This window comes from Exophiala dermatitidis, assembly GCF_000230625.1.
Source record: "Exophiala dermatitidis NIH/UT8656 unplaced genomic scaffold supercont1.8, whole genome shotgun sequence".
Lineage (NCBI taxonomy): Eukaryota > Fungi > Ascomycota > Eurotiomycetes > Chaetothyriales > Herpotrichiellaceae > Exophiala > Exophiala dermatitidis.
The window spans coordinates 144806-159995 of record NW_008751653.1 but is presented as its reverse complement, the minus strand read 5'-3'; the positions used below and the strand labels follow the sequence as shown (position 1 = coordinate 159995).

At 50.9% G+C, this 15190-nt stretch overlaps 5 protein-coding genes across 5 annotated transcripts; 2 read left to right on the top strand and 3 right to left on the bottom strand.

Annotated features, from left to right (window-relative positions):
• Positions 1-956: 956 nt before the first annotated feature.
• Positions 957-3054, bottom strand: HMPREF1120_08822 (uncharacterized protein; the record flags this gene model as incomplete). Its single annotated transcript, XM_009163091.1, has 4 exons — positions 957-1956; positions 2008-2417; positions 2463-2768; positions 2818-3054. 4 exons carry the CDS (start codon positions 3052-3054, stop codon positions 957-959), a joined length of 1953 nt encoding a protein of 650 aa, XP_009161339.1.
• Positions 3055-3477: 423 nt separating this feature from the next.
• On the top strand, positions 3478-6881 carry HMPREF1120_08821 (zinc-binding oxidoreductase). Its single transcript, XM_009163090.1, has 2 exons — positions 3478-3706; positions 3762-6881. The coding sequence occupies exon 2, from the start codon at positions 5595-5597 to the stop codon at positions 6606-6608; it is 1014 nt and encodes a 337-aa protein (XP_009161338.1). The 5' UTR covers positions 3478-3706; positions 3762-5594; the 3' UTR covers positions 6609-6881.
• HMPREF1120_08820 (uncharacterized protein) lies at positions 6670-7584 on the bottom strand (the record flags this gene model as incomplete). Its single annotated transcript, XM_009163089.1, has 1 exon — positions 6670-7584. One exon carries the CDS (start codon positions 7582-7584, stop codon positions 6670-6672), a length of 915 nt encoding a protein of 304 aa, XP_009161337.1.
• A 441-nt stretch (positions 7585-8025) lies between these two features.
• HMPREF1120_08819 (uncharacterized protein) lies at positions 8026-10479 on the top strand. Its single transcript, XM_009163088.1, has 3 exons — positions 8026-8270; positions 8325-8709; positions 8758-10479. The coding sequence occupies exons 1-3, from the start codon at positions 8229-8231 to the stop codon at positions 10317-10319; spliced, it is 1989 nt and encodes a 662-aa protein (XP_009161336.1). The 5' UTR covers positions 8026-8228; the 3' UTR covers positions 10320-10479.
• A 1897-nt stretch (positions 10480-12376) lies between these two features.
• HMPREF1120_08818 (uncharacterized protein) lies at positions 12377-14094 on the bottom strand (the record flags this gene model as incomplete). The annotated part of the gene is made up of 7 exons (XM_009163087.1): positions 12377-12799; positions 12855-12931; positions 12996-13215; positions 13286-13473; positions 13525-13615; positions 13665-13794; positions 13841-14094. 7 exons carry the CDS (start codon positions 14092-14094, stop codon positions 12377-12379), a joined length of 1383 nt encoding a protein of 460 aa, XP_009161335.1.
• Between the last annotated feature and the right edge of the window lie 1096 nt (positions 14095-15190).

Genomic DNA, 15190 nt, shown 5'->3' with positions numbered 1-15190 from the left:
TCTGGTGGCGAACCCCTTGGGCCTTTCAGCGTTTGCTATTTTTTATTTCTCATTTCTCATTTCTCATTTCCAGGGATCAAGGGTCCGAAGGCTTGCCAGTAGCAGAAATGGGATCCTGGGGACGGCGAACAAGCGGTGTAGGCATTGGGAGTTGTTTGACAGCTACATTGTACATAGCACAGTAGTGCACATATTGTAGGGATGACAGGACCTAGCACAACATGGCGATCCTGTCTACGTTACGATTGAAGATGCACGGTACTAATGCAAGGTTGACACCTCGCACCTCGCCAACTTACCGTATGCCACCTGGTTAGATTGTCTTGGCCTGCTCTGCCCTGCTGGACCCTGCGTGGTCTGGTCGGTTGTGGGCACTGGAATCTGAGACACCGAAGAAGATAGGAAACCAGAAAATGGGACTGAGACAATGACACTGATGGGACTGGCACTGCAGAGGTAAATACTTTGGAACGGTTAACCTCCGGGGATTTCAGCGACTGATGGTATGCCCCCTGACGTGCTGGCACCAAGACCAAGGGCACTTCACAGAGGCAGCAATGTGTACATGGCCCTCCCAAGTGGCTTGTCGAGTCGCTCCTTCACTTGTATAGCTGGTCTGTGGACATCCCTTTCTCTCTCCGAAAAGGGTGTAAAAATGGAACTGCTGAGTAAATGTCAAGCGTGTGCGGGACTCTTAGTCTATCAACCACCATGTGGTGCAAGTATCAGCATAGATTGGGTCTGCCCAGAGTAAGAGTCCCTAGTAGTTGTGTCCTTGTCATTATAGCTGTTATTGTTGTTGCTGGTCCGTCGCCGCTCATGGCCATTCCCCGGGGCGGATCAGTGGGAGAGATACGTTGCAAACGAACGAGATCATTAAGAAAAGCAGAGTGCAGCAAAGGGGACGATGCGACCCATCAACAGTGGACCTTGTGAACACCAAACTCTCCATTAATTCAGAAGCCGCCCGCACCTCGAACGCGTTGTACAGCACCAACAATACCCTTAGCCCAAGCGAATCTGCCCGGGTCAACGCCAATTGCACCTTCGGCCTGTTGTCCTGTTTTGGGGTCTTTCCAGCACCCAGCATCCGGGCCTTCCTTGACCACTTTGCCATATAAATGGGTGTTCTGATTTTGTCGAATGCCTTCCATCCATTTACCTACCACCAATTCGCTGTCGATCATTATATTCACCTCCTGGCTATGATACCAACTCTGAGTGTCTTGGTTTCCATTCCCTTGAATGCCGATGTGTCCATCAACAATCATCAATTTGATATGAGCCGAGCGCTTTTTGAATTTGTTGTGTATAGGATGTACTTGGTCCTTTGCGACGTAGGCGTAAATGTCGAGGTATTGATGATATTCCGGCTCCAGATCTCGGTATAGGCCGTTGGCCACCATCTCGTTGTGGCCTCCTTGGAAGGGTAAGAGTTCACCAGCGTCGTTGTATCCCAGGCAATAATAGTAGGTGACATTCACGCCGCGTCGGCAGGCATTCACAATCTCGGGGAGTAGTGCTTCGGCGTTAAGGTCAGGCGTCTGGATGAACACCGATCTGGTTGCATGTCGGAGAGCTGATATGAAAGCCTCATTCTGCGGCGTGTGCAGAGATTGCTTGTTGGGGGCACCCCATGGCTCTCGGCAGACCATGGCGACTGGGAAAGGTTCATGTGGAGGAATTGGAATCAGCGGCGTCATCGAATCGCTAGGGCCAATATCGGGGGCGCTTCCCCTGGTATCAGGCTGAATCGTCGTGTTTAGAAGTCGTGTAATCGCATCAATACGTCGTTCCCCAGCACGGGGATTCAGGGTGGCCACCGCTCGCAACACTTCGGACCTGATATCTGGATCATAATGAGGGTCCTGTGAGGTATGCTGGGGCAGATCCAGCTGTGACCCAAGTTCTGCAATCTGCGGTAAGCTGTGGTCGCCTTCCGGGACCGGGTTTGTTCTGGGTCACGATGAGTCAAGTACTTCAGAGCAGTGGCAAGGAATAACTCACGATTGTTGCACGGAAACGGGCCGGCCATTCTTGTCGAACATTGTGGTATAACTTGCCTCTTCAAATGTCGGGAGAGGCATGCCGGTGGCTGGGCGATTGAGCAGTGGCAGAGGAGGATTGAGCCGGTTATGCCATGAGATAAGCGCAACTTCGTAGAACGAGTCGACAATAGGTCCCTCCCATTGTGTCATCATCTCAAGGTTATCAATATCTTGGATGTTGTTGCTCTGCAAAATGGCTATCTTGCGGTCCACAACCATATATTTGGCATGAAAGGTTCCAAAGACTGGAAGGTGGAAGTTGATAACCTCGAGGTCGATGTTGGGGAGATCATCCGGATGTGGAATTCTGACTTTGCCGCTAGGATCCGAGAACTCCTCTGGCGACACCGGAAGGTGATTGTTGATTACCTGGTGCTGTCAGAGACAAACATCTAGGAAGGTCAGGCTGCATACCTGCTTGACACTGCCGCGGTCATAGATGATCTTGACAACAACTCGCTGGCCCCTCTCCCCGGCTTTCCGCGAAAGCTCGCGCAGTGCGTTGGTGATAAGCCTACTTGGCTCTGAATACATCCAGAAGTTCGTCGCCAGGAACACCTCGTGCTCGGCTCGAGCTATGACATTGGACATGTGCCGACAGATGTCGGGCACCGTGGCGATAATGGTCAGTGGGCACACCCCGGTGCTACCCATCAGAGATGGTGCGCAAACGCCCACAAGAGGGTTTCTCTCCAATGTGCATAATACATTGTGATATATCTGGTAGCTTATCAATACAGGTCTGATGGGAGGCGGATGGATACCATACCTTAAGGAAAAGATCGCTTGGAGTCGCATTCCCCCATTTCCCACATCTCCGCGCCTGTTCAAGATCGTCGGATTCCTCGTGTGAAAGGTCCACCTTCTTGGTCACGACCTCATCCTCAATGTCAACGCCAAACAGATTTTTGCATGCCTCATGAGGGGCCAACGTGGGATTAGTGCTAAGTTCGGCTGACACTGACTTTCCACTTTGGCAAAGGTCATACACCTTTTTAGGAATCATGACTGAAGATTGTTAGCTAGGTATGCAGCAGCAGACGGATATGGGTCGTTGTTTCCTAGCAACCTGTAGAACGAGAGTTGCAAAAGGACATTCAGAAAGGTTGATTGAGATGCGATGCGAGCGTTAGAGCGGAAAACACTGGCATGGCAGAGGAAAGCAAGGCGCATCACGTATATGAGAAAGCATATATCGTCACATGTGCCATCTTTGCTAGGATGGCGTCGAAAGCAGAAGGCCGCGCAATCCCGCTACTACCCAAACGCCATGATGGCCCTGAACATCAGCCTTGAATTGGACGAGATTCACACAGTCAGCTACCAACCAGTCCATCGTGCCGGGCACAAAGTTGGAAGGAACTCTCCCACGCGGCGCCCCATGATGTCACACCAGCACCAATGCGGGGCAACTAAGCAGGCGAAGCATTTTTTGCCTTTTCGGCTCAAAGCTTAGCTGAGCTTCGCCTGGCAGGGGACTGGTACCGGCACTTCAGGTGTGCTTTCAGGCGACTACCATGATGACATCGCACAGAGGGCATTGGACTAAACATTGCGGTATCAGGACAGCAGGAGCGAGAGTCATCGGAAGCCATATTCGTGTTCGAAAACATCCCATTTTGCGCCGAAGCTGGCAGGTGCTTTCTGTCGTACACCATGTCAGCGCAGTCCCCATCCCGATATTGATGTCATCGGGCTGACATCTTTGGTTAGTGGTAATTGGTACCTCTACCAATGCGCTGCAAGAAAACACCGCTGTCATATCCTGAATTAGTATCGGTTTCCTGAACTTGTTCCTGGAAAGTTAGCACCGGTAAGGGTAAGGGCAGGTCCAAGGGTGTGCTACCACTTTATCAGATCAGGCTTCAGCGCATCCACACCCCAATCGGCTCAGATTTGCCCATGCCAATTGGGCGCGATCGTAGCATTGGCGTCACTGGTTGCTATCGCAAATACTATGTATGTCTGCTGGTGATACACAATGCGTGGATCAGGGAACGGCAGACTCACACCAGTCCAACCGAGCTTACCAACTCCTCTCTGTGAAGGCACTTGTGAAGAATTGTAGTGCCATGACGTCTCATCAACGTGGAGATGGAACGGTTCTTCATCGACGTCGCCAGGGTAGTGATGGAATTCTTGAATGGCACCCATTGGCCACCAACAGCGTACGGCGCCAGCATTGGCGAATGTTCAATGGAACGCGATCATCGGGGGAGGCTCCTCCACGTGCGAGGTTCAGTGCAATGCGGAAACATGGATTGACTGTGGACAGTTTTGTGGGTTCAACTCAGGAAGCCTTATATTTCTCAAGATTTCAGCACGGTGCAAGCTGTCACTGCTGACCATCCAGTCAACGCACCAGGGCCGAGCGCAAAGCCGGCTGAAAGACAGAACCCGCGATTATATCCTCTCGCCTTGGAGCAGAATGCAGGTCAAAGGCCAAGGGTTAGCAGGAGGCGCGTCCTCAAATCCAGGAAAATTGTCAGAGGAGAGTACCCATGAAAGCTGTGTGGGAAAATGTGAGTCCGTATCAGTTGAGACAAGTGTCAATTCTCAGAAACTGGCGAAAGTAAGTTTAAGTAACATGTGCTGAGCGCAACGCTGTATCCTCGTTGAATACGATGAGCATCAGAGATGAACACCAGGGGTTACTGTAAAAAACTGTTATGAGTTCGCCAGCCAACATTGATGACTTGCAACCGAGAACGATCCGACAGCGCAACGTGCTAAGAAGCTCACCCGGCGCGGCAGTGAGATTCTTCCAGCATGTACGCTGTCAAGCCTTGCCTCAAAACCCCCTTTTCCCCGTCACCCAAAGGCAAAGTAAAAACGGTGATCTCGATCGTTCTTCGTTCTTCCTTTGCTCGGTCATCTATCTGGGGGTCAGGCGACATCAGCAAGTCCAGCAACCCTTTGGCGCAAGATGTTAGCGGCATTTACCAACCTCAACTGGCATTGGGATGGTCCACGTTTGCTGGTGCTGGAACTCGCTAACAAAACCCGCGCCTGGACATGTCACCATTGTACTCTGCAGATACTCACTCGCACCTTGGCCCGGATGCAACAATGGGCCAGCCCTTAATCAAGTGCACACAGTGTACATTCGTATTCCCATCCGCTTGCTTCCGGTTTTGCGCGGTTAGTAATCACTCCCGGCTACGACCAGGTTGCGGTTGGCTCGAATGCTTCTCGCGTCTCAGCCACTTCGGGAACCCTACGCCTGCCAAGGAAGAATATGGCGCTTTGTAATGCCGACTTGCAACCCCTAAATAGTCCATGATACCTAGACGAGGATCTTACAGCAGGGCTGAGTGGCAGACTATCCCCGGTATCCGACGGTATACGCCCTCGCGTTCTCATAGAAAGCGAGCACGATGCAAGACAGCAATGGACATCTCCTCGGAAGCAACTGGTCGGGTACAAGTACTGCAGGTATAAAAACCAATTTGGTCACAGCCATTAAGTGTGGGTGTTGTCACAGATCCAAGCCAAATATCCCATCTCTCAAGCGATCAAGCCATCAGCGGCTTCCTTCAATATACCATGTCTAGCACAACCCTCCCTAGCACCATGCGTGCGTTGTTGCACAACCAGAAGACTCAAAGTCTCGGTATCGGCTTCACTCCTCTGCCGAAGCCATCTGCAGGTCAATACCTCATCCAGCCTGATGCGGTGGCATTAACTCAGGGTGAACTTCTCTGGCCACGACCAGAAGACCTGACTGTTTCCAGTCCAGGGGTCGAGTTCGCGGCACGCATTGTCACCTCTCCTTCACCGGCATCCAAGTTCCAGCCCGGAGACCAAGTCTACGGTCGTGTAACATTCCCACAACCCGGGGCTGCTCGAGAATATTCTGTCTCGAATGATGAGGAGCTTGCACTGCGCCCAAAGAGCATGTCCATCGCGGAAGCTGCCACCGTCCCGGTCAGTGCACTCACCGCGTGGCAAGCCTTCTTCGAGCATTTCGGTTTAACTCCGCCCACGGAGCCACGGAGCCACCATCACTATTCGCCGCCCCGTATCCTCATCACTGCTGCGTCAGGAGGCGTGGGCATTTGGGCGGTTCAGCTTGCCAAATTGATCGGTGCGTATGTTGTTGGCACCTGCAGCACTTTAAACCTTGGATTTGTCAAGGACCTCGGAGCTGATGAGGTCCTCGACTACAAGCACACAAACATTCGAGAATGGGCTGAGGAGGACGAGGCACGCAAAGTTGATCTTGTGCTCGACTGTGCGGGACGCGCGTCACTCGATCAAGCATGGTTTGCCGTCAGAGAAGGGGGCAAAGTTCTGACTATCGTACCACCGGCAGACATGCAGTGGAAGTTTGTCCTTGACCGGCCGGAGGGCGTGAGCGACTCAGTTTCTGGCAACTTCTTCGTAATGCATCCGTCTGGCGACCAGCTGAGCAAAATCACAGAGTTGGCCGAGCAAGGTAAGGTAAAGGCTGTGGTAGACAGTGTTTGGAAGTTTTCGGAGTATCAGAAAGCTTTTGAGCGTCTGAGCTCGGGTCACACAAGGGGGAAGGTGGTAGTCACCATTGATAACGAGGAATAAGCTTGGGACATCGAGGCATGAATAGAGTGAATAGACTTATATATGTTATATATAGGCCGCTCTACTCGTAGAACACCAAGCATCGCACCTCAATGCTCTGCCGCCCAGGTGCATCCGCCGGCGTTTCAGGATCCACGAATGCTGTGTGTGGCGTGCAGTCTGCCAAACCAGGCCGGCCGCCCGGGTTAGCTTGGCTGAAAGAATCAAAACATTTGATGAACATTGCCTCGTCGGGCGTCATATCTTTCTGATAATAAAATCTGTGGTTTTCGTTGGGCGCAATGGCATAGGTTTCACCCTTAACTTCATAACCAGCCGTAGACTCGAAGGAGTTTGGGTCCGGAAGGACTTCTTTGCCACGATCGTCCTCGTCATGCACGCCGTTCGTGGTATTCGCTTTTGGGTATAAGAGGTCCACTTTAATAAAATCAGAGGAAGCTGTCGTCCGCCAGTCGATGACTGCCAAGGGAAAGTCTGAAGCTGGATGACCGATTGGGCGCCACACATTGATGATTTGATACCGGCCTTTCAATAATTCTTCCGCCTCCTGTGGCGGCAAGTGTCTCCTTACGCGCACCTCGGCAGCACGAGGAGTCTGATCAACGTGCACCTGTTGCACGGGTTGTCTGGGGGACGTCTTGTCCCTTCTTCTGATGGTGTGATCAAATATCACAACTTTCTTAATACCAGGGAGTTTCTCGCGCAGCAGTGATTCCACTTCGGCATAGTATCCTTCACGGACTTTGCCATCGTCTGTGAACTCCTTCTCTTGCGCTGGAGATTTGTACACGGCGAAGCCAGAGGTATCGACGGAAAACTTGGGTTCTTGTCCCCGAATGTTTTCCACAGACCGCTTGCGCTCGATCAGTCTAAATGAGGTGCCCGGTCCATCCACTTTGGACCATGGCTTCACGAAAGGGACGTCGCTCTCCACATAGGAGCCGGGATCAATGTACTTGAAGTTGCCTGTTGTCATGTTGGCCGGTCGAGTTGCACTTGTCGTGAAGAGTCGAGGCAGATGGGCAGCAGCGGCCTGTCGGGAGATTGCCTGTAAAGAATATGTGAACAGTGCCGGCGCTCTGAAAGACTTCAACGAAATAGTGGCTTGCATAGGATAGCGGCTTGAATAGGACAACCGAGCGAAAAGGAAGTCAGCGCTCACTTGACTGGGAAACACCGCAGAGGCACAACTGAATTATATACGGTTCTTGGCCTCGGGGACTTGAATTGTCAGCAATCGGAGACGATGAAAACAATGACGTGGAAGCGACATATGTTGCCGCTCATCGGCATATACCAACGGCGTTGTATTACAAAGACAACCCGGCGATCATCCCGGGAAAAACTATGCCAAACACTGCAAATCTGCCAAGATTCCAAAGAGGCTTATGTAATCTTTCCGCGCGTGTTTAGTGACAAGCCCGCAGTGCTACGCGCCGCATTTGCACTTCCAGACGCGTCAACCTGCAACCCCTCGGTCAGCAAAGCCAGAATTGTCAGAAAAACGCGTCGTGAATGAGGTTGATTGAGATACAGACGTACAGGACCCCTTTGCATAGAATACCCATGCTGTCTTAGACTGCGCGCACCTTGACCTCGACTTTGTTGCTGTGAGCCACCATGGCCACCGGGAAAGAGATTTACTCAGCGACCTACAGCAATGTGACTGACCTCACCCTGTTATGGTTGTGGGTAGATGGCTGACGTCGGCTGCAGGTACCCGTCTATGAGCTCAAAATCGGCAGCGACCATATTATGCGACGTCGCTCTGACGACTGGATCAATGCTACCCACATCCTGAAAGTCGCAGGATTCGACAAGCCTGCCAGAACGAGAATCTTGGAACGTGAGGTGCAGAAGGGAGTCCACGAGAAGATTCAAGGCGGATATGGCAAATATCAAGGCACATGGATCCCTTTGTCGGAAGGTCGCATGCTTGCCGACAAGCATGGAGTCCTCGATCGCATTTCCAACATCTTCGACTTCGTCCCAGGGGATCGAAGCCCACCTCCGGCCCCGAAGCATACAACTGCTGCCTCTAGTCGTCCAAGACAAACCAAACAAGCGGCGCACTCCAAGAAGGTCCCCGCACCCCAACCTGGTAAGGGACAAAACCTGGTCATGCCGATCGAGGCTCACAAGCACCCAGTGCAAGCTTATCAACCAGCCGAGAGCTACTACGACACTGCTAGCGCTCAATACAATGGAACAGAAAGCCGAGATCCGTCCCCAGAGACCGCCTCCTTCATGGCTGAAGACGACTTTCTCCCTCTCTCGCAGAATTCGACCGCATCCCGCAAGCGTAAGCGTGACCGTGACATTGAAGAGCCCATGAGCACCGTGTCCGAGCTGGAACACACCTGGTACGGCGATGAGTTGCTTGACTACTTTGTAGCAGCTGGTGATGATTCCGCTCCGTCACATGGCCCACCTCCAGTACCTCCCGCGAACTTCGACGTCGACCGCCCCATCGACAATATGGGAAACAATGCTCTGCACTGGGCATGCGCTATGGGCGATGTCCGAGTGGTTCGCGATCTGCTGGCTCGCGGTGCTAATGCCGCTGCGCCCAACCAGACAGCCGGAGAAACTCCCTTGATCCGTGCGGTACTGTTTACCAACAACTACGACAAGCAAACCTTCCCCAAGATCGTCCAAGCGCTTGCCGGAACTATCGTGGAGCGCGATTGGCATGGTGCGACCGTTTTTCATCACATTGCCGAGACAGCCCGATCTAGGAGTAAATGGAACTGTGCGCGGTACTACTGTGAGGTGTTGATCAACAAAATGCAGGAAATGGGGTCGAACTATGTCCAGGCTTTACTAACCTCAGTCGATGCGTCTCACGACACAGCTGCCTTGTGTGCCATCCGTAATGGATGTGTAAAGGTCGCCACGTTTCTTCTCAACCATTGCCCTGAAGCAGGTGACATCCAAAACCTGAAAGGCGAAACTGCGAACGAATATCTTCGAGCCCTGCGAGAGAAGAAAGAAACGCTCCAACAACCTGGGTCTTCTCCGCCGCATGCTGGTGAGTCATTTGCTGCAAAGCAGCTTCGGCGCAAACGCCAAAAGGAAGCGGTGTCCCGGGCAGGCTCGGTAGTTCTCAGTAAGCTCGGTGCTGTTCTCGACGAAGGCAGTATGAAGCTGGCGGAGATGTACGATTCACAGACGAAAGAAAAGGATATGGGGATCCAAGAAGCCAAGCAGGCACTGTCTGCCTTGGAGGCTCAGCGACACAAAGTCCGGCACGAGACCTTTTTCCTTATGGCCAAGGCCGAAGATGCTTCGCGAGTTCCAGCTTTGCGGCAGGAGTATCAGATGTTACTACGCGAAATGGAATCCTTGTTGGAACAGAAAGAGCATCACACCCTCCAGAAGGAGGTGTTGCAGCAAGATCAACAGATCAATCCTCAAGCCTTCCGCTTGACCAATCCTCGATCTCTATATCCAGATGAGATCCGCGCTTCGCTTCCCTGGGCGGCAGAGTTGAATGACCAGCAACACAAGCGGAGAAAATGGGTATCGGAGATAGCACAGTTGCTCGCGGAGGCCGGTACCAGCGAAAGGGTCGGCAAGCACCGAAAGCTGGTGGCCCTCGCAACTGGCTTGAAGGAAGAGGATCTGGATAATATGTCTGAGGAGCTGTTGGAGAGTTTAAAGGCTAGCCAGGGGAATGGCACCCAGACACCACCTCACATGATGAATTGAGTTTCAGCAGCCATACTGGCCTGCAGGATATTTCTGTATTTCGGCTTTACGACGACTATGAGTTATGAACTAACTGAGCTGTTTGCTTTGTCTCCTGAGAGACGACCACAGCAGCACACTGCGAGAGTTATTAGATGAATAATAATTATTGAATTTCGAAGTAATCTTGCTGTGCCCATCAGCGAGCGCTGCAGGAATGGTTTCTGCTTGTAGGTCTATTGCCTTTGTGAGTAGTCGCCTACGGGAGTTATCGAAGTCTTCTGTGTGTTGTCTTTGGTGTTCGCCCTGGACTGCAGGAGCACGCCATGGCAGGAAAACGGACTCCAGTAAGACATGCATGGAGCGGACTCACCCCAAGGTGAGGCGGGATATTGTTGTTCCACCGATCCAGGTTCCTGTCTAGTGACAGACTTCCCATCCAATCATCGTCCAGACCTTGCGAGGCTGCCACCCCTGACCCACAATTTCTCATTCCTGATTGCAACAACATCTGTGGGTCGGTCCCAAAGACCCAGGTGGTCTTTCAGGAGCATATCGCGAGCCCTGATCTTCCTGGCTTTGTCCAGCACAGTCCAACTTTGTCCTTTTTGTCTTCATTCTTTCAACTCATAAAAGTCTAAGAGTTCTTGAACTTGTCCTTGTGTTTAATTCCTGCTCAGCCTGGGTATCCGGCAGAGGGCATGGCTCCTTGGGCCTGGTGTGGTTGATCTTCAAGATCTTTTCTATACGGAAGCTCCAGAACCATGTAGAGTATCGTTGACATGGGGTTTGGTCGCTGGGCATACGACAGCTGGAAAGCACGTGGATAAGGGTAAATTGAGTCTGTATCAGAGTCTTTCGTCAGTTCGAGAGGCTGGCCATTGCTTTTCATCGATGATAAACCTTGTTTAACAATCCCATAGGACCTGATCAAATATCAAGTTTTGCTTTGGTCAGAATCTAGGCTCGAAATGACATCTCCTGGACTCCTGTCTAACCCTCAGAATACCGTTTCTGCACGAACGAGTATTTTTCTTGCAACACTGATGGCCTGAGAAGGGATATAGCCAGGTGTCTCTTCTGCCTATGCGTGACCAAGGGATAGAGACGCTATTCTGTCAAGGTTCGATTGTTGCAGAGACAGCTTGCTCTTGGAACCTTCTGGACTTGGTACATTGAGATACAGGAAAGTAGAGAAAGTTTCGAAGCCACTGAACGAAGGAAGCATGTTCAACTTTGGAAATAGTCTCAAACCATTTTTTTTTTTTTTGAGACTCTGGAGCATAGAAGAAAGCCCTGTGCTTGTGACATAACAGTTACAAACGATATTGAGCCAGATTGGAAAGAGAGCAAAGGTTAAAAACCGCTAGGGTCATTCTTGAGGATAAGCCACACCGTGAATCGGTTACTAACCTTCAGGGCGCGCCCGCGCCCCTACACTTGGACCTCTTTGTCTGCTTCCTTTGATGCAGTGGTTTCAGCAAAAAGGACGAGGACAGACAGTTCATCTTGTGACGTTATGCCATGATCGATTGCAGTATCTTGGACGGTATGTCTTTCAGGTCAACGATGGATCTCGCTGTCTTTCACATACATAATTCCTTGTAGCAAGCGTCTGTAACTTACTTACGATGTCTACTCTATACCAGGCGTTCATAAGACCAAATTGTTCTGTATTTGATCTTTCGACTAGCAATTACGTATGATTCAGCCACACTTCTTTTGTAATGCCAGCCAGGATGTAGCAATGTTATGAGCTCAGAGCACATTCGGAGCCATGCTCAAGCGCTTAGTCCATGACATAGCACAACCGTCCACTGATCGCCACCTTGCTCTGTATTAGCATGTCCACACAATTGCATAGCTCCGGGAAATGCCTTTCCAGCTAGAAAGTGATGTCTCCACCGCGTTTTTTGTATTCAGCAATCTCCAGGCCCCATCCCCACTTACACAGCCAACCTGTCCCATCATGGCAGAAACAACCCTCACGCCTGGTTTCATGTCGTTTCATGGGTCAGCATAGTACTGGCATGCTGAAAATGCTGACCCCGTGTCGAAAGATGGTTGTCCCTATGGTATTATTCCTCGTCAAACTCAGGGATCGGGCCCATGATATGTCCCTCACCACCATACATTGGCGAGTTAGGTAGAATGCCATGACCCAGGCCGTATGGGTACACGTTTTGCGCCGCAGATGGAGAAAAGAGAAAGCCAGGAGGCGCCACGTCTCTCAAGGCCGAATTGAGTGGGGTGGTATTTGTGTACGGTGTATCAGCCTGCGAGGAGTATGACAGCGGATGTCCCTGACTGTAGGCACCAGGTGGGGTCGTCATCTGATTCATGCCGTACATCTCACGGCCGTTGTAGCTCATATGTTCGACATAGTTTCGTGGAGTATTCTGGCGGACTGGGGTGTGAGGAATGTAGCCCATGGTGCGTTGCGGACGACGGGCCGAATACTCCTTTGGCTCGATTCGAAGCTTGGTTCCAAGGAAAGACCGCTGTGTTATCGTTAACCAGAACCTTAATAGTGAGACTTGATGGAAGTACACTCACCTCTGCCAAGGAAGCACGTTCCGCTTCACGAGGATTGCTGAACTCGACGAACGCAAAGATGTTGACGCTGTCTCCTGCTAAACACAAAAATGTAAGTTTTTCCTTAACGGGCTCTGTTTCCAGCATTCCAAGTCAGCTTACCAAAGTTCTTTCTGATCACATTCACCTGCACAATATGCCCAAATTCTCTGAATATGTTCTCCAAGTCCTGACGAGTAGTGCCATCGGGTAAATTTCCCACATAGATAGACTTCTGATCAACAGCCGACCGAGGGGTAGAGAAGCCACGAACGACAGGAGATCCATTGAAAGTGCCACGGATGCGTGGTTCCACCGATGGGGCCATCAGAAGAATGTAGCCCTGTGTGTGGTTTCTGAAGTTCTGTTCTATTAGATTGGTACTCAAAAGCACGAAGAGGCCCAATACTTACTCGAAGGGCATCACGACAGTCGAGATAGTAGGCAAATTTCACATAAATTCCACAAGCCATGTTGTATCTGGCACTGTCCATCGTGTTTGTTGGCGCACAAAGCTCAATGGGACCGAATTTCGAAAGCAACTGTCGAGCCTCCGATTCTGAGATTGGTCGACCGTCGTGTTTGCTGAGTATTACGGCTCCTGTTACCAGATTAGCGGATCCTCGGCCACAACGAAGCAAGTTGAGCTCACTCTCAGCTTTCGCACGCTCAACACGGATCTTGCGGCCATCAATCAGCATGTCGGACGAAGCACTGACTGCGGCATTTGCACTGTCGACGTTCTAAATCCCTCATTAATTCTGAATGGAGCATTATTGCCTTTCCACGTACCTCAAACTGCACGAATGCAAAAGGCTGATGATTTTTGTCCTGTCGGACCTTTATATGACAAGGACCGAACCTGTCAAATGTCTGATGGCAGGAAAACTGAAGCTGATCCGCAGATCGTTGGTTTGAGAGGCTAGAGGATGTTAGTAAGACTGCATCCTTGCTGGACGGGTACTTACTTTGCTACGAAGATGAGAGCATCAGGAGGGTACAATCCCTGAGCATTGGCAACATTTGGGAGCTGAGAGACTCTATCAGGACGCGGAGTAAACCCTTTATACTCTAGCGGCATGCGTATACTGCCAGAGACGTGTGTAGAAGGTACGTCTTCAGCTAACTCAACGGCTGTAGAAAGACCGAAAACGTCGTCTTCGACTGCAGGTTCCATCTTGGGAGAGCCCAGGGCTTCAGATGTGATTTGCACAGCAGGCATTTCGGAAGTAGTATTGTTAGAGGCGTCTGCTGAAGAGAATAGAATTAGTAGCCGTCGAAGAGTGTTTGGAAACCATTAAAACCAGGTTCGAAGACACGCTTTTGTCTTTGTATGGCCAAAATCCAAGGGAGATAGTTCATCTAGGCAATTTCGTACTGGTAAGAAGCCAAATGATCACATATCAGCACTTACCAGGGTCCAACTGAGAGTCTCCAGTCTCTCCTGAAGAGTTGAGGATGGTCAGACCTGTCAAGCGAGAGGAAATACCCTCAATCTCTCCCTTAGACGAAGCATTCGAAGGTGTAGGAGTTGTAGAACGAGTAGCTCTACCGGGTACGGGCAAAGCAGGCATGACGACACGTCGAGGAGGGGATTTGCTGGATGAAGCGAGACGAGAAGACATCTTCAGAGGCTGTATCTTTCCCGTTCTGGAACGTTTCGAGTCAGTAATCGTCCAGAAATCAGCTTTCGAGCTCGTTGAATGCAATACTTACCTCTGATGTGTCTACAAGCACCTTTTATGTAGGAATATGAGGTGATCAAGCAAGAAAGAATGCTGCAAACGAATAGTAGGGTGATGTAGGAAGTGAGGTGAGTTGAGACAGGATTGAAGCGAGTTAAGTATGTGGGGTGGGGAAACGGAGGATTCACAGCATTCACCTGCGTTGGAACGAGTGACACTCATTGTCGGCTTGCTTGGCTATAGTCTCCGCCGCAGCCCTATCGTTGGACGCTTCAGGCACCGACCTGGACCAGTGTCTGCAGGTTTTGAGTTCCTGTTTGTTAGTTACAGCAGCGCTCCAGACCCTACTATGGAAGACACGCTGTTGAAGCAGGAGTGCGCATGAGCCAAATATATCAAAGCACTCCTGGACTAGAGCTGTTAGTCCTGCTGGATATGTGTGTAGTGTGCTACTGTATACAAAGAGCACCACTATCCTTCAGGCTTCACATACAAATAATGGGACACTGAGTGAAGAATATGCCCCATACCTTGATGTATACATGCCGACTCTCCTAATAAAGGAGGACACATATCCTGAGAAGTGCTGAAGCCTGCCAGTCTCATAGTAAAGGGCTTCAGAGTGTACCATAG

Coding starts and splice junctions, on each gene's coding strand:
- HMPREF1120_08821 (XM_009163090.1), top strand. CDS start 5,595: ATGTCTAGCACAACCCTCCCTAGCACCATGCGTGCGTTGTTGCACAAC.
- HMPREF1120_08819 (XM_009163088.1), top strand. CDS start 8,229: ATGGCCACCGGGAAAGAGATTTACTCAGCGACCTACAGCAAT. Junction 8,271..8,324: donor ACTCAGCGACCTACAGCAAT/GTGACTGACCTC, acceptor CGTCGGCTGCAG/GTACCCGTCTATGAGCTCAA. Junction 8,710..8,757: donor GGTCCCCGCACCCCAACCTG/GTAAGGGACAAA, acceptor ACAAGCACCCAG/TGCAAGCTTATCAACCAGCC.